Source organism: Atheta coriaria, unplaced genomic scaffold (genome assembly GCF_025399875.1).
Source record: "Atheta coriaria isolate IRGN ID8LTWV9N9 unplaced genomic scaffold, Caltech_Dcor_3.1 hic_scaffold_2_pilon, whole genome shotgun sequence".
NCBI lineage: Eukaryota > Metazoa > Arthropoda > Insecta > Coleoptera > Staphylinidae > Dalotia > Dalotia coriaria.
The window spans coordinates 5,101,243-5,121,216 of record NW_027045444.1 but is presented as its reverse complement, the minus strand read 5'-3'; the positions used below and the strand labels follow the sequence as shown (position 1 = coordinate 5,121,216).

Sequence of the window (19,974 nt, the reverse complement as noted above, 5' to 3'; positions counted from 1 at the left end):
CAACATGCGTTCGAAAGGAATGTGTGATGTGATGTGCATATGATGTTATAGATTAGATTTTCCCGAGCGTCGCGCATGTCATTTTCCAGCGCTGAGTGAGAGGGAGACTGTGTGGAGGCGGCGGAGGCGGACACATCGCAACGCGCGCTATCACCGAAACGTTGCTAACCAAGTCGGGGGCGCCGTGCGCGCGCGAGACTCTCTAGTAAAGCTTCGACGCTCGTCGCGTTCGCACATGCGATATCCTGGCGGCGGCTTCTCTAGCCGTTTACAAATTTGAATATATCGCGCGAGTGAGTTGAGTGCTGGAGTAATTCCACTCGAAACAAATCACGATGACTCAATCAACCAAACTGTTTCGTTTATTGTTTACTTTAGAAACTTAATTTTTGTGTGTTTTGTGTGGAGTGCTGGATTTAATTAATTTGGTGTGTGATATTAAAACGTCAAGGTGCTAATTGATGACGCGGCGATTTATGTTTTTCGATACGCGCGCACATAAATAAAGTAATAGCAACAACTTAACGGCGAACTTGATCTTGACAAATTGCCGTGCGAAGGAAAAAAGTTTAACTCAAGAAGTTGGCGCGGGGACAGTTAACCCAGAAAAAGTGCTAAAAAGAAAATCTCAATAAAACACTTTTTATACCGCGACTGAGCAATTTTTCACGCTAAAACCGTTTTCGGTTCGTCTATGGCAAATTATTTCACTGTTGCACTTAATAACAGTGTAGATGTCGATTTGGAATTTATGCGTGTTTGAGGTTACGGAGTAAACTATTAACTTGGGCGTAATTACGAACGAAATGCTGGCTTTTGCCTATTAATTGCGTTGTAACACACGTTTTCAATTTCAAAACAACGTTGCGAGAATAAATAATAATCAAGAGTGCATAAAGCATAGGGGGCGCAATTTAACCGCGCGTGTCACCTGATTATGTTATCGGGTGGAAAAAGGGTTTGAAAATTGTTAGAAAATGAGGGGAACGAGCCGACGCACGATACGTGTTTATATTTTCTCGGTGTCGTCGAAGGGGGGCGATGACAGCGTGTTATTTAGGTCGACGGCGGCGTGCTTCAATTCTCTTCCTTTAACGCGTATATTTTGTATTGTCACTTATGTTAAGTTTTCATAATTAAATTGTATCCAGGAATAAAATTTTCGAAATGCGTAATAAATTTTGATACCTTCGGGGCCTTTTTGAAATAACTCGACCGAAGTGGCATTTAGCAACAACATCAAGCGGAGATTTTTGATTTCGCAAGCCCGAGAAAAACGCATGCCCAGGGAGCAAGTCGAATTTATTATTTAATCGTTTTGCTGCATGCCCCCGATGCCGCCGCCGCCTATTTATGCGCTCCTGAATTATTTATTTACAATGCCCCGTTGGCCTTTTTCTCTTTTTCCACCGCCGCCGCCGGCGTGCAGTCGCTTGAATATCATGAGTACCGAACGACTACGATACGCTTCGCCCTTCTTTTCCATGGAAGGGGTTTTAAATTTTCCGACTACTAGCCCTCTTATTGTTGTTTGGCCCGGAGTGGCTTGGTGTGCGTGCCCCGCTTTATTATGCGCCTCGACACGCTGCCGCATAAGCAGCAACAATAACCGGCTATTTTCTTATTCATTTTATTACCTGCTCATAAAAATCTATATGAAATGCGTTTTGGCATCATAAAAATTCTCACGCGGCGGGCTTAAGCATCAGCACAGCAGCATGCACCCACAATTGTTAATTTATTTCCGCCACAGTTTCGGCGATTTTATTCAATGCTCAAAACGTGTGCATGATGTAAAGGGTGCGAGGAGACGTTTAATGAATATCGAATTCATAGCGCCGCGCTGTGAGAGCGTCAGCATGCGGCGCGCGGAAATATAAATTTGGGCGTTTTTCTGTGTGTTTCTTTCATTTCTTTTTTCACTTTAAAAGTGCACCGCGAACTGCTGTGGCGACGACGGTGGCGGCGAAACAGTTGGAAAAGTGTCCGACTGCGTGCCACGAATGCGATGAGGAAAAATCCATGCGACTGCGCTCCGCCTAAAGGGGAATCCGACACCCGCTCAAATTGCTTTTATTAATGATGTTTACTTAAGTTTATTATGGCGAAGGCGGCAAAGTTTTCATCGTCGCCAATCTTAAGCACACGCCGCGAATTATACAACTTTCAAGTTCTTTCTTCGCGCACAACGATACAAAAGCATCGCGCTAGCGGCGTGAAGACGAACAAAAATAGACACGCACTTTTGCTTCTACGGATTTCGCTACACTCAAATTTTGACGATGATTAATTAGCATCTTGACAATTTAATTAATAATTAATATTTTTTCATCACTTCTTATTATGTAATGTGGTGTGATGTTCAGGAAACGTGTTGAAACAACGATGGGAAGATGAACGTTTGAAAAATTTGTGCTACGTTGACCACTGCTTGTTATTTAATAAGTTGGTTTTGCTCCAAGGGAGCAAATTTGATTGTGTTTAATTTGGGTGCATTTTAAAATCGATGGTGCAGCCTAGCAACAACAATAACGGAGGCTCCGACATGGACTCGTTGGAGGACATGTTGCGGAAGGTAACAAATTGCATTTACGTATTTTTATTATAAGTTGGCGATATTGATTCAACTCTCATCATTCGAATCATTGTCGCGTAGAAAGTATTTAAAAGTTTCGACGAGTTTAACGCGAGTTTCAGCCAAATCGCATTTCAGGGAAAAAAGTCGCCAACTTTTAAATTTGCGTTTCATTTAATTTGAAAATAAATTGCTCGTTTCGGAGTTTAAAAAGCGGTGCGTTGGAATTAGCATAAGGTTTTTTGAATTTCTCCAATTGCCACATTTTAGCCGGCGCTTTTTTTTCCGGGGGACTTCAAATCCGGCTATTTATTCCGACTTGTAATCAGCTTTTCGTCGCATCCTCCCTCGCTGCTTTTATTTATTAAAGTTGTTACTCTTGTTATCGATCTTATTATGCCCAGCGTGCACACAACACACGCACAACATGCCAAATAAAATACGAATATACACAAATCGAGAGAGGGTGGGCCGGAAAAGCGGAAAAAGCCGGCTGTGGAAGGAAAAGCATTTGATGTAGAATCCACAGTCGGGCCGGCATCTTTTTTTCTGTGTGGGGCTCTAATCCCTTTTTAGCAGAAATTCACTGCTTACTTATATTCCGGCACTCTGTTCACGCGTATGTGCGTCCTTATTTACAGATAAAAAATATCTATAAATACGCACAGCGTCCCTTTTTTTTATATTTTCGTCGTCGTGGTGCGGTTGTTGTTGTTACCCTTCGGATTTTCTCTTTGGTTCCCTTTGGTCGCTTGCCATTTAATAATACGTCAGGCACAGATGAGGAGAAATTTAATAAACTCGAGCTACTTACGAAGCTTTGAAATCTTTTTCTCCCGGATAAAATCTTAAAAACGTCGCTCCTGCATCAACTTGTTTACGTTCGTGTGTTTATTTGTTTGGTGATGGTGTGTGTATGTACGTATATTGTATGTTGAAAATATAAACCACGTGTTGCACTTGAGTATATTGGTGCTTTTAAATTTCGAGGCACGTGCGAAAAAGCTACCCTTCGAATACTATCACATTCAATACCTGCGCCTTTCACCGTCGTCTTAAAATTAAAGAAACGTATTGAAAACTTTGATTTTAATCAAAAATTATTTCTCATACAAATTTTATATTTATTTATTTTTATAGAATTAGATGTTTTATTTGAGATTATTGAGGGTAAAATCTTTGTTTTAAATTTTGTTTAATACGGGCCTGTGCTAAACATCACTCAGACTGTATTCCCATTCAGTTGCAATCATGGTGGGAAAAGCTCGCGCACCCGAAGAGGCCTTTCGCCACATCCATAAAACTAAAACCACATCCAAGTTTAAGCACTTTTTCTTTCCGGCCTTGCATCATCACGAAGCGGATTGCAACTTGTATACTCCAACATGCCACATGTGTTTGTGTTCGGGCTGTTTCGTGTTGTGCAAAGCAAACTCAAACTACATAAATAAATTTTCCTTCAGCGAATTCAATTTAACCAAGAATTCATCCGCGTAATATACACGATGATGAAAAGCTACATCCGTAAAACTGCATATGACGTGTTCGTTTCGCACGAGAGATCTCTAGTTTTTCTTCAATTTCCGCCGCGCGCCTTTCATGACGTCGCGTTTTTCGCTTTCATTGTGTGTGTGTGTGGTGGGTTTGCTGTTATTTAGCGCTGCGGGGCGCGGCGAGAGGAATTAATGAAAAATATTCCCACTCTAATATGATTGGGGATTCCCATCTCGCGCGCGTAAAAAATATTCAGCGTTTTTCTTTTGACCCGAAAGTTTTTCTTTAATTTAAAAGAATGAATAATTTCGCGCAAGCGGGGCGGCTGCCCCCCGGATGTTATTCCGAGTTCCACAGACGGCGAATTATATTTTTTATTTCCTTTTTACAATAACTTGGCGCTTGCTCACCGCGAAAAAAAAAGAAGCGCCACTTTATTATTACAGTTACTACTCGCCGTATAACTCTAACTCACTGGGCGTGCGATGTTTGGGGGGCGGTTGACTGATACGACGGCGGTCGTGGATCTTTCTTTGTTTTACGATCTCATTTAGCATTTGTATGTATATGAGCGATTGCAAATTGCGCCGCCGGGGCGCCAGAACTACGCGCGCCCGCTTTGTTCATAACTTAATTGAACGTTTTCGGTAATTTGCAAAACTTTTTTAATAAACCTACTTTCGCGTCTTCTGCGCCGCTACTTCTACGCTGGCCTGATTAATTTCCGCCGATAAATTCTCGACTTTCCAATTAATTTCCCAAAACACACAAAAAAAAGTTGATTATAAAACTTTTCGGTAATTAATCCGAAATAGCGCGCACCTGTTTGCGGAGCCGGTTTACAGCCGGTGGCGGCAACCCCGAAACGCTATCTATTATGTTAGATGTGCGCGCGCCCACGCTGCCCACGCTCGTTTGTATATTCGCAACACCTGTTTCCTAGACCAATTTGTAAAATAGAACACTGCCCTAATAGTAGTGGTGCATAATTAATCAAATATTCACTGAACATGTGTCGACTGTTCGTAAACCGTTTCGTCGGGGTGCTGTTGGTGTCGAACGGGGCACATTGCTCTCGGATTGAGCAGTGGAGGCGGCGGCGAGCGGAGAGCTTAGCGGAACGTTTTGTGTTTAGTAGGTGGCTCTCATAAAGGACGCCCGTTCCTTTAATATTGATCGATTATATCTCTCTCCACGGAGAGACCAACCGTAGCTGTGTTTTCCTTCACGATCCGCGTTGTCTGCGGTTGCAGCGGTCGAGACTTTGCATTATAACCCTGGAATACTAAACTTTTCATTATTACAACGTATTTATTTGCTCGTGAGTATTCTAGAGTTAAACATTTTCACTGGCATGCAACGGTCATAACCATCTTCATCCGAAGTGATAACAAAAGCGTGCGGTTTGCTTGGCGCGCGCGGCCGGGGTAAGGAACTCCTGGGGGGATCGATACATGTGGAAAACTCGGCCCGACACACATGCTGCGAGGCGGCGCGCACCGGAGAGAACATAAATCACTTGATTCTTCATCCAGGTTGTGCGTGTCTGGCGCGAGGCGCGCGCGCACGTTACGTGGTTACTAGTTGACAACACTTTCCTTCCCCCTGTCGAATCTCGCCCTGGCGAAGATTGCAATACACAACAAGCGATGAATACCATATATGCGCTGGGTGCAATTGACATTCCACATCAGAAACGGAAATCCCACAAGAATCGCCTTGTTATTTACGTTCGTGCAGTTAAAGTTGCATTCTCGCTGCCTTCGCTGTTTTCTGACGGGGGCGGCGGCGTCCTTTTTGGCTGCAATCCTATCGGCTTTTCTCGAGTCACTTGTTTACTGGAGTAATAACTCTTCGGGCGCCAGGCGGGTTGGCGCGCCGACCAAAACATTTCTATTTTAATTTTCAACTGCGGGGCGAAGCGCGCGCCGCCACGTCGAAAACCAAACAGCCAAAATCTTGATCTGAGCAGGCATGAATTATGCAAGGCGAAGATGTGGGTTAAACAGGGGATAATAAATTGCCGCGAGCAAACTGTTTGGCTAGATATTCACATACACCAAATTCAAATGCCAAAAAGTTACTCGTTACTCTGCCGCCACCTCCCTTGGCCACACCGTGACGAAAGTTATGCTTTGCTATGAACATTCTGAAAAAAATGAATGTTTATGCAAGGCAGACGACAGGGGTATTTACTTAAATAAATGATACCACAATTTGTATATTCATTTTTCATGTTATAATGGATTTTTTCCATTTTGTTGATCCGCCGAAATGTTTTCCATCAAACAAACAGAACTAAATTAAAATATTGTTTATTTTGAGCCGCGTCCTTTGTCCCGGTACATTTTACATTGTTTTCACATCCTCTCCAAAATGAATTGGGTCTGTTGTTGTATTTTTGGAATATAAATACTTTATGTATTTATTCAAGTCAAACAGCCCCGAGGGTGGATCTGGATGTGGATAAATATTAAATTATGGGTATGAAAACGAACAGGCAGATCGCAATGTTGTCACGAATGCTGATGTGATGTTGTTACAGTTGTGCTGCTGGCATATACCAGCAATGTTCTGCTTGTTTTCGCCCTTAGGCGCGAAGGGTTGTGGAATAGGGGGAAAATATTCGGATAGTACATGCTTGCGCCCTCTAGTGGTTATATTCGGAGTGTGCCTGGTTGACAGTGGCGTGCAACAGATGGCGCAGCATGTTCTGAATCGGCTGAAATAATGAAACCGGAAGTGCTAATTTGTTTTTGTTTTGTTTTTCAGCTCTCCGAGCTCGAGCAACGGGTCCTGGAGGCGGAAGGACGAGCCGAGGAAGCGGAGGATAAGGTAAATAATGCAATGACCAAACTTTTCTCTTAAACTTTAGAAAATATCTTTTAATTGCGTATTTTTAATTTTATCTGGTTTTTGCTTTTTTTTAATGTTTTGCAATGGGGAAGCTGGATATGTTGCTTTTATCCTGCCCTTGTGTTGTCTGGAGTGGACGTATCGCGTTGCTAGGCGACGCGTCTCACTTTCGCTATCGCCGTACCCCTATTGATTATTTCAGCGTCGCGACGCTGGCGCTCGTGCGTGCGTTTCGTGTGGTGGCCATGGCGTCTGGCAGCTGACAGAGTGTACGCAAAAAAATAATCAACCATAGCAAATATTTTCGCGGCCGCGAGATTGTTCCTAAGTTGCCATTCGGTTCGTCTGCTCGATTAGTTTTTTCGTCGCGCTTCATTTGTTCGCAAACGCGCTCGCGTAACCAAGATATTTCTATCGGATAAGTGATAAAATGTAAGTGTGCATTGCAATTACAAAGGGTCGTGCACGTACGGACCACAGAGGACGAGTAACTCCTTCGGCAAATATTCTTTCTCGATTCTGTGATTCCTTATCTTTCGCTGTGTGTGTTTCTGTGTCTTCTCTATCGCTTTAACTAGCTGATTCTACGTTAATTACGTACCGATTTTAAGTGTCGGACATGTTATCTTGTTGTCGTAAGTAACCCCTATCATCCTCATAGACTTGTAGGATAGACATGTGCTTTTTTACTATGATTTCCCGAAGTTTTATTTATATCATGTGCTTGAAATGTATATTGAGGTTGGGAAATGTGTGGCATGAAATCCAATTGCGTCCATCTTAGATCTTAACGAATTTGCGACATTTCCAATGCATTTTGATTCACTCCCGTGCATGTTCGCTGATCAGAAGTCTGTGCACGCCGGCTTATTGCATCATGATGGTTTCATGATTTATGTTTGTGGTATTTTCAGCCGGCGTGTACTTGTTTAACAGTGTGTGGGGAGCTAAGGTTCATGTACCTTGACTGATCCGTCATCGTAAACCGCGTATTGATGATTTCCAAGTACATATTGCGTTATCATTTATTCAAGACATCTTATTGGACCGGATATCGCATTTCCCTTGCGCTATGTGATGTGAAAATAATAAAAAATTAATAAGTTTGGTTCCCATCATCAGAACCGGATTTCCGCGCGTTATATTTTTAAGAAATATTTTATTTGTTGGCAACGCAAGCTTTATTCCGTTATTCTTGGCACGTAATATGGTCAATTAGCGTGCTACCTGCCGGATTGTAAATAATCCTTAACTTGAGATTGCGGTAGCGGTGGAGGCGGCTCATTTTAAATTCCGATCAAGATAGTGCACAACTTTTTAACTTAAATTTATTACATACTGAACTACAACAATGGGTGGTAATAGGATTTAATATTAATGATTTCGTTGGTTTTGATTCCGAAAATTCGCTAACACACATCTTTACGATTTTTAAACAGTTGGGTAGGGGATTTAAAAAAGCACATGTAACATAATACGCAAGAGATGATGCGTCCCCGCTTCTTCTCATGTTGTATACAGTAGTTCGCAAATAGGGTTCGATCCCCCTATACGAGTTAAAATTAAATGAGTCATCACCGCCGTGGTAAACGCTCCCTTATCGCGACGCATTCCGGACAAATAGAATTACGCATTTCGGTTTGAGCTTTCATCGACGTCACTGCGTTTTCAAGAACGTGAACAATTTTATTCTTTTTGTGGAATGTGTTAATGATATTCATTAAAGAACAGCTGTGCAATGTGTGCAGCGGTCGGTGTAGTTGAAGTATAGTTGCGCGCACCCCGTTCGTTTGTATTTTTAGTACAACGCGTCCCGTGTGTTGACTCTTGCTGTTGGTTCTTGATTGCGTGTGTGTCACTTAAAGTTTTCTGTGTTATTGCTGTTTGCTTCGTCTGGCCAAGTGCCAGTATGCAGAAGGGGGCAAGCACCCTCGTTGGGGAAGTTTAGTGACAGCGTCGCGACGCTCCGGCGCCGTTTATAGAATATCCGCGTGCAGTCGTAATACGCCAGTGTGCCGCATTGCAACTCATCTTGTTTCATTGTGCTTTGTTCTCGCGTTTTTAATCTCCAAAATGGGTACCTATCTATATTAATAGGTCTTTTGTGCTTGGAAATATATTTATCGCTTGGTTTGTTTGTTTGTATTCATAGGTTCGAATAATGGAACAGAAGTTAGCGTGGTCGCAGCAGAGTGACGGCAATACAACGCAACTTGTTCGCTTGGAGACCGAAGTGGAAGAACAGAAGCAGTTGCGCCTGCAAGACGCGCGGCAGGTGGAAGCAAAGACTGCGCGAATCAAGGAATGGGTCACCAATAAGCTCAAAGAGTTGGAGCAGCAGAATCAGACGCTGCGCGAGCAGAACATTAAATGCAATCAGCAGCTAGAGTTGCTACGCAATCATCTCGCGCTCGCCGACCGGCGTAGATCGGAGAGCTGTTCGCCCGAGCCGAAGACGCTCTCGCACACATCCTCACCGCACTCGTCCAGACATCGTCGGCATCAATCCGTGTCCACCTTCGAGCCGGCGATTCCCAGCAATTTAATCAATTCGTATATACCATCCGCCATGGACCCACTCGCTGAGGACCTACGTGCGGCGGTTGATAATCTCAGCTTGGGTGGTCGCGTGCCGAGTAGTGCATCCGATTCGGATCTTGCACATGATTACGCTGAGATTTACACGCCTAGTCGGGAGAAAGCACCGTGGCCACGTGCACCCACGCCTCCTCTGCATAGATTCCCCAGCTGGGAGGATCGTATCTATCAAGTTGCTGCTGATGGACTGACATTAACTGGAACAACACCGAGTGATGTTGGTCCTGAACAAGCCGGGTATCAGGATATTCCGGTGCCGGTATACGCAACGGTTAAGGGGCGGGCGAGTCAGATTCGGTCGATGCCGTTCACGGGTGATTCCAGTGACGATTCCAGCGATGGCGAAGGCAATAACACGACGGTGAGTTTTGTCTAGTGGCTCGCATGTATTTTCATCCGGGCTAATTGTGGAAACTGATTTATGCGTTGCAGGCGGTGGATGGGACACACACGCATAGTAGAAGTTCGGGTGAAACTTCTGGCTCAAGTCCCGGTAAACGCACCGCGTCCAGCAGCAGTGGTTCGCCAAGTAAAAGCAAAACTAGAGGTAAATGCACTCCCCCTTTCATATACATCATCATCATTCCAACCTGGTGGTTTTGTTTGTTTTTTATTTTGCACTTTCATTAATCACGTTCCCGGATCACCCGGTTCTGTTTGTGTTTAACAAACAGGCGTTTCAGATACCTCGTTTGAATCGGGCATGTCCGATGACTACGCCGTACCACCGGATGCCCTTAGCTGCGATACGACCAGTTTGGAATCGTCGCTCATTTTAAGAGCTTCCTCCTATCTAGATAGTCCAAAGCGCACGGAGAACTTGGAAAAGAGTGGTTCATTAGCTAAATTAGGTGGGTATTATATAAAACTCCTTTGCGCTTTGATTCAAATGCAAATGGCGGCTTTTCTAGGTGGTAAACTGAAGACTTGGCGAAAGCGCTGGTTTGTTTTAAAACATGGCGTGCTCACATATTACAAAAGCCAGAATGATACCAGCCGAAAACCGCAAGGGCAAATACTCCTCGACGATATCTGCAAGATCACCCGAGCAGAAGGTTCCAACACATTTGAGATTGACACTGGTAAAAAGACATATTACTTGACTGCTGATTCAATTACTGCTGTCGAGGACTGGGTGCGCACCTTACAAAACGTACAACGAAGAAACGCAACCAAGTTACTATTAAGCCGTGAAGAAAACAAGCCATCTGTCCAAGGCTGGCTCACGAAGGTCAAGAACGGCCATCCTAAGAAATGCTGGTGTGTCTTGATCGGCAAAATGTTTTTATACTTTAAGACTGCTACGGATGCGGTAAGTTGAATCGATTCGCATCAATATTAATTTACTCATGTTTATTGCATTCGACAGACTCCAGCCGGGCAGATAAACATGCGTGACGCAAGAGTAGAGGAAGTTGAGCATTTGTCCGATTCGGATTCGGAGGAAAAAGACGGCGAACTGCCTGATTTTACGATTGGGATCGTTCCAACGAATCAAGGTCCTACATATATCCTTTGTCCTGGTAAACAAGAGAAAGATTCCTGGCTGTATCATTTAACGGTAGCGAGCGGCGGCGGACCGAGCACCGGTACACAATACGAGCAATTAATTCACAAGCTGATGGATGTCGACGGCGATCCGAATTGCGTCCTATGGCGACATCCAGTGCTATTACACGTGCCTTGCACTAAAGACGGCGCTATTCCCTCGTACTTTCCATTAACCACGCTCACGTCCGAAAACCTTCAAGTGAGTATACCATCGTTTGGGTACTTTTACGTTCTAATAAATGTACTCTTTGCAGACCGAAGCAATAAAACTCTTCAAGTGTTTGCAATTATTCATGTCGGCGGCCGTCGATCAAGCCGGCATCGACTATCACGTGGTGCTGGCGCAAAACGCGCTTCAGCAATGCCTCGATATGCCTGAGCTGCAGGCCGAGCTCGTATGTGCGCTTGTCAAACAAACGAGCAAGAGCGCGCCGCTACCCAAACTCGGTGTTCAGGTATCTACACAAAAATTGCTTAAGAAAGGTGTAAGTGTGCTTTTTCTATTTAGTTTTTATGATCTTACAAATCTCCCCATTTCATCAAACTAAAAACTAGTGCCTGTCGATCTCACGTGGAAATAGGGGCCATTTTTTAGTTTATCACTCCAGTAGCGCAACTAGTTATAACACTTAGTTTAGATCTAGTTGCGTTACTGTAAGAAAATAGAAAATTCTGTTTAGTTTTTAAGAAGCAATTGCGCGCATATTTACTGCACTGATCGTTTTTCATTTTGTTTCACAAACATGCTTTTACTAGTCAGTCATTTATGTTGCATGGAGCAAAACATTCATAGAAATTCAGAACAATGAACAATGTGTATTTGGTAAGAATGTTGGTGTTTTCTTATGATTATTATTATTATACATTCTAGCACAGGCCGATTGTAAGACGCATTTGTTATCGTCGGCGATTCCGAATGCGCCTTCCATTTGGTGGCGTGCGATGGTTTCTTTATGAATGTGTTTAGACTTAGATGCGGCTATGATTGTCTCTCTAACTATCCTGTTGCATCATGCCCAAACATTGTACTATATACAATTTGTTTACATACTTCATGCGGTTTGCGTTCTCTTTGTACTATCGAAGCGTAAATCGTTGCACATTACATCGTAGCGACACTCGTACACACCACCACGCATCAATTGGGGGGTTGTTGAATATATATCATCTTTACTAGTTAATTAATTGATAATTACGGGTATGTGCAGGACATCAATAAGAAACACCAAAATTCTTTTCAGCAACTGCTTCTTTGCGCTACCCAGAGTTTGTTCACTTGCGAGACAACTCCAAGTATTAATAGTACCTCTGATCAACAAATTGCATCCTCTAATATACAGGCTGTCCAGGAAGAGAAGTACAAGGAGCATAAGGAGTCACATCACAAAGATCACAAAGGCCCGCCGAGCTTTTCGCTCTTGCAGGGCTGGCAGTTGCTGGCTCTGGCCGTCAGTTTGTTCGTGCCTAAATCGTCGCGGTTGCTTTGGTTTCTCAAGTTGCATCTGCAGCGCAACGCCGACAATCGTACCGAATGCGGCAAATACGCCGCGTATTGCGAGCGGGCCCTGGAGAGAACCATATTAATGGGTAATTTAAGTTTGTTAATTAAGAGCGCGGGCGGGTTGACTAATAGTCGCTTATTTTGCGCACAGGTGGACGCGAACTGAAGCCATCACGAATGGAGGTTCTTAGCATACTGTTGAAGAATCCGCAACATCACAGCATGCCGCATTCTATGCCGGTGCACCTGCTCAATGGCACCTATCACATATCTAGTTTCGATGGCTCAACGACCATCAAAGAGTTTCAAGATAGTTTTGCACACGAAATTGGCTGTAGAGTAACGAATGGTTTTGCGTTATTCAGCGACGATCCAATAGAGAAGGATCTGGAGCATACGTTGGATCCAAGCGCAAAATTATGCGATTTGATCTCGAAGTGGGAAATCGCATTACGTGAGAAAGGACTCGGTAAATTTGAGAATAGCCGAGTTATTCGACTGACTTACAAGAATCGGCTGTGGTGGAAAAATAGCGCGAAACTGGAGACGGATAAAGAGCGACTTTTATTATGTTATCAAATAAACAAGCAAATCGTAGCTGGAAGGTTCCCACTCAGCCGCGAATTAGCGCTGGAGTTGGCCTCGCTCATGGCCCAGTTGGACATGGGTGATTGTTCGTTGAACGCACTCAATACGCACAAGAACACTGCAACGCAGCTCAACGCCAAGATCGTACAAAGCGCGACCGCCACGTTGGGAACGCAGAGCACATCGCACAAAGCCGCCAGCGGCCCAAATCACACTGTACAAACATCACATACCTTAAATGCCTTAAATAATGTTCACAACATTCTAACGGCGCATTCGAATCAAACGCTTAGTGCAATCGACAAGTTTTATCCATATCGCTATCGCGATCAATTATCGCAAGAAGGCCTCACCGAGCTCCAGGGCAAACTACTCGACAAATGGAGGAGTTTAAAGGGACGAACTCAATTAGACTGCGTGCGGATATACCTCACATGCACTAGAAAATGGCCATACTTTGGAGCAACCCTCTTTCAGGTATTTTCTTATGATACTTTGTATTTGTCGCAAGATAATTTGCAGCGTTCATTTGTTGAACAGGCAAAATTACGACAGCCAGATGCTCCAATGATATGGTTAGCTGTGAACGAAGATGCAATAACCGTGTTGGAGCTGGCGAACATGCAACAGCGCGTCCGATACGCCTACACTAACGTGCTCACTTTCGGCGGCTGCCAGGAAGACTTTATGTTAGTCGTTACTCAAAACGATCAACAACCTTCTCAGAAACTGATCTTTTCCCTAAGCAAACCGAAAATCTTAGAGTTAACATTACTAATCGCCGATTATATGAATCTCTTAATTAATAATCCTGGTACGCCGCTATTGGGCACGTTAAGTCGCGGTACAATGGTTTCCGTCACGCAGTCGATGGTTAACAACACCATCACAAATCAGCAGCCGGACATTCTCAAGTCCACGCCTGACCACGGCGTCCAGCGCACCGATTCAAAGCGGCGCACGCACGTCGATTCAGGCCTGGCATGATGACGCCCGTGATGATGAGAATGCGGCTATGTTTTTTTCTCACTAGTCTTGCAACAATACTAATTTTTTGCTAATTTATTTTTTAATACGTGCCGCTTGAAATCGTTTCTCATGTGCCACTCATTACGTTTGATTCGTTTCATTAGTGTACATAGCGTTCGAATGCAAATATTGCCAATATTTTTAAACGGAACTAATTTTTACTTGTATGTGAAACTAGTCTATCTGTATTTTGCATAATTTGCGTGCGTGGCAGTTACCAAGAGATTAATTTTTGTACTAGAACAATTTTTTACATCTTTCAGTTTCGAGGATATGATGTGTATATTTTCCAATGTAGGTTAAATACGTATTAATCATTGATAAAAATAGTTTCATCAATAGGTAACAAATATATAAATTATTCACAATGGTATCTTATTAATATTGCAAACCATTTTGAACTTCTTGTATTAATTCAGCGGACTTTTTAAGTTTACCCTTCTCCACATCGGTCAAGTCTTGAAGGACCACTTGACTAACACCATTTCCAGCCAGGACAGCCGGCAGGGACAGAAATACATCTTCGGTAACACCATGAATTCCCTAGAATTCATTAATTTTTATATGGAAGCGGTACCACAACATCTTTAAAATCTTTATTTACCTGTACATGAGTGGATACAACTTTAATACTCTGCGTGTTTCTAAAAATGGCGTTGCAAATATTCGAGACGCTCAAACCGATTGCCCATGAAGTATATCCTTTCAGTTTTATCACTTCATATGCGCTTTCAACAACATCTTGATGTATTTTAGCCCAATTTTCAGGGTCACTACAACCGGCGAGGTTCGGATTAAGTTCACAAAGTCTAATTCCGCTTACGTTTACTTCCGACCATACTGGAACTAAACAAACAAATATTTCTTTATTATTTAATGAAATTATTATTATTACCGCTTGAATCTCCATGTTCTCCAATAACAAACCCATGAACACAGCTGGGTGCTATGCCCAACTTCTGGGAAATCAAGAAACGAAATCGAGAAGAGTCCAGATTGGTCCCGGATCCAAAGACGCGATTCTTGGGTAATCCGCTGAGCTTCCAAGCCACGTAAGTCAATATATCAACGGGGTTGCTAACAATTAACAACATGGTATCTGGTGAATGTTTAACTAATTGTGGGATTATGAATTTCATAATGTCCGTATTGCGCTGGACAAGATCCAAACGTGATTCACCTTCGCGTTGTCTAGCTCCAGCTGTGACTATGCATATTTTTGAACCTGCACTAATTGCATAATCTAAAACATTTAATGTAAAGTTAAACTTTGGTTTAAAGAATTAACAAAGGAAGTAATACCTGTGCTAGCTTCAATTTTTGCGTTCTTCATGAAAACAGAACCATGTTGCAAGTCCATCATTTCCCCTTTTAGTTTATCTTCGACACAATCAATTAAACAAACATGACTGGAGACGTTCTGTAAGATTTATTTTGTCCACATTCTTTTGAAGTAACTGTATTTTCGATTACAACAAGTTTTACCTGTGTTAAAATGCTGAAGGCACAAGCCATTCCCACTTGGCCAACGCCTACGATTGTTATTTTACTTCCGGCACTTTCCGGCGGCGGGACAACTACCTTCAACAATTTCTGAACCGTTGATTGAGGAGCTTCGTCACTCATTTTGGTTTTCACTTCTTCAATTTACAAATTCAAACAATGCTTTACTCAGACTCGAACCCAACTAGTAGTAAAGTAGAGTGAATGCGGTCTGGTGGACGTGATTGAAATGTAAAAAAAAACAACACGCCCAGTTATTGCCCTTACAGATAAATATTTGAAGAGTTATCAGCGGTTTCCACAGTTAAGCGATAATTCACTTGCTCATGATAAAACGTAGTGATGTACTGGAAGGCACAAATCTGTTTGAAGAACTTGAAACTGAATCTATAAATAGATTTTTTATATCCAACGAAGCGGACGTGCGTATAAAACTTCTGTCTGCTGCTACTGGCTCTAGTGAGACGTGATCACTGTCATGTTTTCATTGCATTGTAGTTGTTTTTGTTTGTCTTTGTAGCGTCTGTCTCGATGACGATAGGTTAATATTAAAATCTACAAAATAAAGGAATGTAATTAGTCATGACCTTGATTTTCATTTTCTAGTTTATACGCATTTAGTTTCTCGCAAACGCAAAACTCGGTATTGGTCGGCTCAGTAGCAGCAAGACGGCGTTTTCAAATGATTTCCTTTCGGAAATTGTGAAAATAAGATGTGGTCTGGTCGAGCGGTTACTTTCCGCGCACTTTTCAACCGGTTAGAAAGTATAAACTAATGTAGGAGGCATACGCAGCACTAATTCAATCTTTTTTTGTTCATAAAGTGTTTGATAATACAAAGTATTTGCAAACACGGAGTTATAATATATTTCTTGGATTTCTCTTTGTTGGAAAGATTAAATTTAGCCGAAAGTACGATTTGTTTTATGTGCGCGCGGGTATTACATGAGAGGTCATAAAACAAACATCAAAATGAAGCTTGCAAGTGCTTGTAATCAATTCACATATGCTTCTGTAAAAGTACTTAATCAGACAATAAAATACGGCGTAGATTTACATTGTATGAGTTATAAAATCGATCATATATTTTAACTCACGATAAATTCCATCGCAAAGACATGGCCGATTTTCATTAACCCGCTTTTTTAATCGAAAAGACACAAATTAAACGTAACACTGTTGGCCATTCAATAATTAAAACTTAGACATTAATTTATTCTATATAACCACTTAAATTCAGTCTTGTATAATTTATCTCCAACGGTAGATGAATATAACTATGTGCTTATGTTAAACTACGGAATAAAAACCAAAAATTTCGAACAAAACATCACGTAGCTCATCCAAGACCTAATGAACTCTTGTCTGTGAGGTATGAAGTATCGAGGTTTCTCGTTTCACTTTATAATTTTGGCCATTCGTTGCTTCAAAATTCGATTCATGTTCTTTATTGCCACTCATACCGACTGCTGATTCTAGGACAAAACGGTCGACGCGCCGCAGTAAAACACAAATTGTTTTCTTTCTTTTAACAAGGAAGCATGAGATTTTTTTGTTTTATTTATAGGCATAATAACAAAACAAAATATTGATTCAACAATAAACACTTTACGCTTGCCAAACAAAGACCAAATATAGTCTTTATGTGTCATAATAATTATGATTATAAATTTCGCATTCGTTGACGATTAACAAGCATTATTTTTTGCACATTCTTTGGGTAAGCCTGCAGGCCGACCTACTATTTAATTGTTTCCATTCTTTGGATAGTGTTTACTTGGCGCCTTTCACCTTTCCGCAAACCAGTGCCCAGTTTGGAGGATTATCACAAGAAAGCCATTAGAAATTGCAACGCTTGCAATATCATATTATATATAAGTTTGCACGAATTGTATCAATTTTAAATATTTGAAATTGCGTGCATCAACGGAATTTAAATGCTTTAAATTTATATTTTGTAATTTCGTAAACATTCGGCGTTCTATTATAGATATAACATAATAATAATTACTAAATATTTTGCATTCTTTTGCTTACACAAATATAAAACGTGGCCAAAACAAAATTTATCTTTAATTTACCAAACAACATGTTGCATATAAAACTAACAACTATTCTGGTTTTCATAATCAGCAGTGTTTTAACTTCTTCTGATCCACCAAAGAATATTGATAGTTATAAGCCGTCTATATCTGAACAGCACCTATGGATAAGAATCTGTCAAAAACAAATGTTGGACTACATCGACATGTACAATGAAATATTTGGTCGAAAGTTATATATCGATGTGTATTATCAGATACCATTTGCATGTAGGTTTTCTTATTGGACCAATCAACAAGTGAAAATTGGAGTGTACATACAATTGTGTGATTTGGAATGGATTACCCCGATTGATACATGGTCTGATTGTGGAACTGTTTATAAACCACCGAAAAACATGTGTAATATGACCGGGGAAACTTATTTAGATACATATATCGATGATGTATTCTCTTCGAAATTAATTACGGTTGATACCGGTAAATGTCCAGTGCCCAGACCTCCCAGTTGCGATATTACCAGTCATGTTGTTACTAATATTACCAGTGGATATTACAAGGACAGTGTGATTAGAACCCATGTTGATTTTTATTGTAACAATAAAGTGTTGAAGTATAGTCAGCAGATAGTCACATGTAAGAAAAATGGAATTGTTTTACCTCCTGGTACAGAATATTGTTGATAATGTTATCAATATGTTTAGTTTTGGTATTTGAAGCAACACGTAAAAGAATTCTACAATATTACAAATAACTTTGAATAAATTGATAATACGTTCTAAATGTTTTGCATACCGCATATTTAAATGATAAAAAATATTTAAAACCTATAACAACAAACAAATTGTTTTTATCTACAAACAAAATGTTGGCCATTAAACAAGTAATCATATATGTTTTCCTTACCAGCACTCTGTTAACTAACATCTTTCCTTCAAAATCATCAGAAAGTATGCTAACTTATAATGGATCTCCATCCGAACAGCGCCTCTGGATTAGATACTGCCAAAAAATAATGTTGGACTATATCTACAAGGATAATAAACGGCTTGGCCGCAGGCCTTACATAGATGCACCCAGAATAACAGCCTACGGTTGTCGTTTTTACTATTGGAAGAATCCACGAGTCAAGATGTATTTTGAATTGGCCTTCTGTGATCCTGAATGGATGGTACCATTCAGTATATTCACTAATTGTTTCAAATTAACACGACCACCAAGGAATACCTGCAATATTACAGGGCCAGTTGAAATGACAGCATGGTTGAAAAATTATAAGTTTTGGAATTCGTTTCTGGTTGATACTGGAAAGTGTCCGGTACCTGAGCCTCCAAAATGTGATGTTACAAAGCATGTTGTTACCAATATAACTAGTAATAATAGTGTGGATACTATATTTAGAAGCAAAGTTGATTTTTATTGTGATAATAACGAGTTGAAATATAGTGAGGAGTTAAATATTTGTAAGAATGATGGATTTCTTTTGCCACCAGGCACAGAATCATGTTAATAAATGTTTTATTTTTATTGAATTTGTGTTTATATTGTAAGAAAAGAGAAACATTGGTTGTATACATTGTGCGCTGCAAATTCCGATAAATTGATAAGAAGAGTTTTGTCAATAACAAGAAAAGATCGTTGTGAGAATAACAGGTATATATCAGCAGTATCTCCGCGGGCCGCGTGGCGTGAACACGCGAAAACAATTGTAAAACGTGTTTTAACAAGAAAATTACAATTCATATTATTGTGCAGTGTTGACCATCGAATCTTCGGTGATTTATAATTCGGATTGTTGGTAATCTACTATTCGCATACAATGTACTAACTGGAAAATTTATTTATAAAATGTAACAATGTCAACTTTCATATTTAACGGTTCTTGATCTAACATGGCAAAATTTTAGTGAAAAAATTATACTTTCAGCACAAGTATAAACATAAACATTTGCTACTTTTTATACGAAATCATATTTTACGTTTGACATAATTAGATAACATCTGAGTGCACTTGTACACTTGTACATATTAAATGTGGAGCAGAATTCAGAAGAGCGCTTTACAATGAGTCATTGTGTGTCAACAATAATTGTTTGACTATCATTGAACCTACTTGTAAATGCAAATTAAATTAATTTACATTTTATCACTGACATCTTTCTACCTAATAAGGAACATTTGCATAAATGTTGTTCGATATGAAGAGACAAGTGACACAGATGTGTTCATAATATTAA

At 41.0% G+C, this 19,974-nt stretch overlaps 2 protein-coding genes across 8 annotated transcripts; one reads left to right on the top strand and one right to left on the bottom strand.

Moving 5' to 3' along the window:
• The first annotated feature begins 216 nt into the window (after window positions 1-216).
• LOC135800092 (uncharacterized protein CG43867-like) lies at window positions 217-14,560 on the top strand. Of its 7 annotated transcripts, none has more exons than XM_065313217.1 (12): window positions 217-428; window positions 2,367-2,575; window positions 6,842-6,904; window positions 9,078-9,884; window positions 9,956-10,070; window positions 10,207-10,374; window positions 10,435-10,835; window positions 10,893-11,273; window positions 11,329-11,559; window positions 12,283-12,661; window positions 12,727-13,640; window positions 13,704-14,560. In XM_065313217.1, exons 2-12 carry the CDS (start codon window positions 2,507-2,509, stop codon window positions 14,148-14,150), a joined length of 3,975 nt encoding a protein of 1,324 aa, XP_065169289.1. In that variant the 5' UTR covers window positions 217-428; window positions 2,367-2,506; the 3' UTR covers window positions 14,151-14,560. The 7 variants fall into 7 exon arrangements, with proteins under 7 accessions (XP_065169289.1, XP_065169330.1, XP_065169305.1 ...); XM_065313258.1 differs by having other exon boundaries at window positions 10,198-10,374; window positions 11,329-11,529; window positions 12,415-12,661; XM_065313233.1 differs by having other exon boundaries at window positions 10,198-10,374; window positions 11,329-11,529; window positions 12,316-12,661.
• LOC135800129 (L-lactate dehydrogenase-like) lies at window positions 14,456-16,425 on the bottom strand. The gene is made up of 6 exons (XM_065313269.1): window positions 16,309-16,425; window positions 15,678-16,250; window positions 15,495-15,612; window positions 15,088-15,435; window positions 14,797-15,038; window positions 14,456-14,735 (listed from the first exon to the last, which is right to left on the bottom strand). Exons 2-6 carry the CDS (start codon window positions 15,816-15,818, stop codon window positions 14,571-14,573), a joined length of 1,014 nt encoding a protein of 337 aa, XP_065169341.1. The 5' UTR covers window positions 15,819-16,250; window positions 16,309-16,425; the 3' UTR covers window positions 14,456-14,570.
• Window positions 16,426-19,974: the final 3,549 nt, after the last annotated feature.

Coding starts and splice junctions, on each gene's coding strand:
- LOC135800092 (XM_065313211.1), top strand. CDS start 2,507: ATGGTGCAGCCTAGCAACAACAATAACGGAGGCTCCGACATGGACTCG. Junction 2,576..6,841: donor TGGAGGACATGTTGCGGAAG/GTAACAAATTGC, acceptor TTTGTTTTTCAG/CTCTCCGAGCTCGAGCAACG. Junction 11,560..12,282: donor AAAAATTGCTTAAGAAAGGT/GTAAGTGTGCTT, acceptor GGGTATGTGCAG/GACATCAATAAGAAACACCA.
- LOC135800129 (XM_065313269.1), bottom strand. CDS start 15,818: ATGAGTGACGAAGCTCCTCAATCAACGGTTCAGAAATTGTTGAAGGTA. Junction 15,613..15,677: donor CCTTCAGCATTTTAACACAG/GTAAAACTTGTT, acceptor TAAATCTTACAG/AACGTCTCCAGTCATGTTTG. Junction 15,039..15,087: donor AGAACATGGAGATTCAAGCG/GTAATAATAATA, acceptor TTGTTTGTTTAG/TTCCAGTATGGTCGGAAGTA.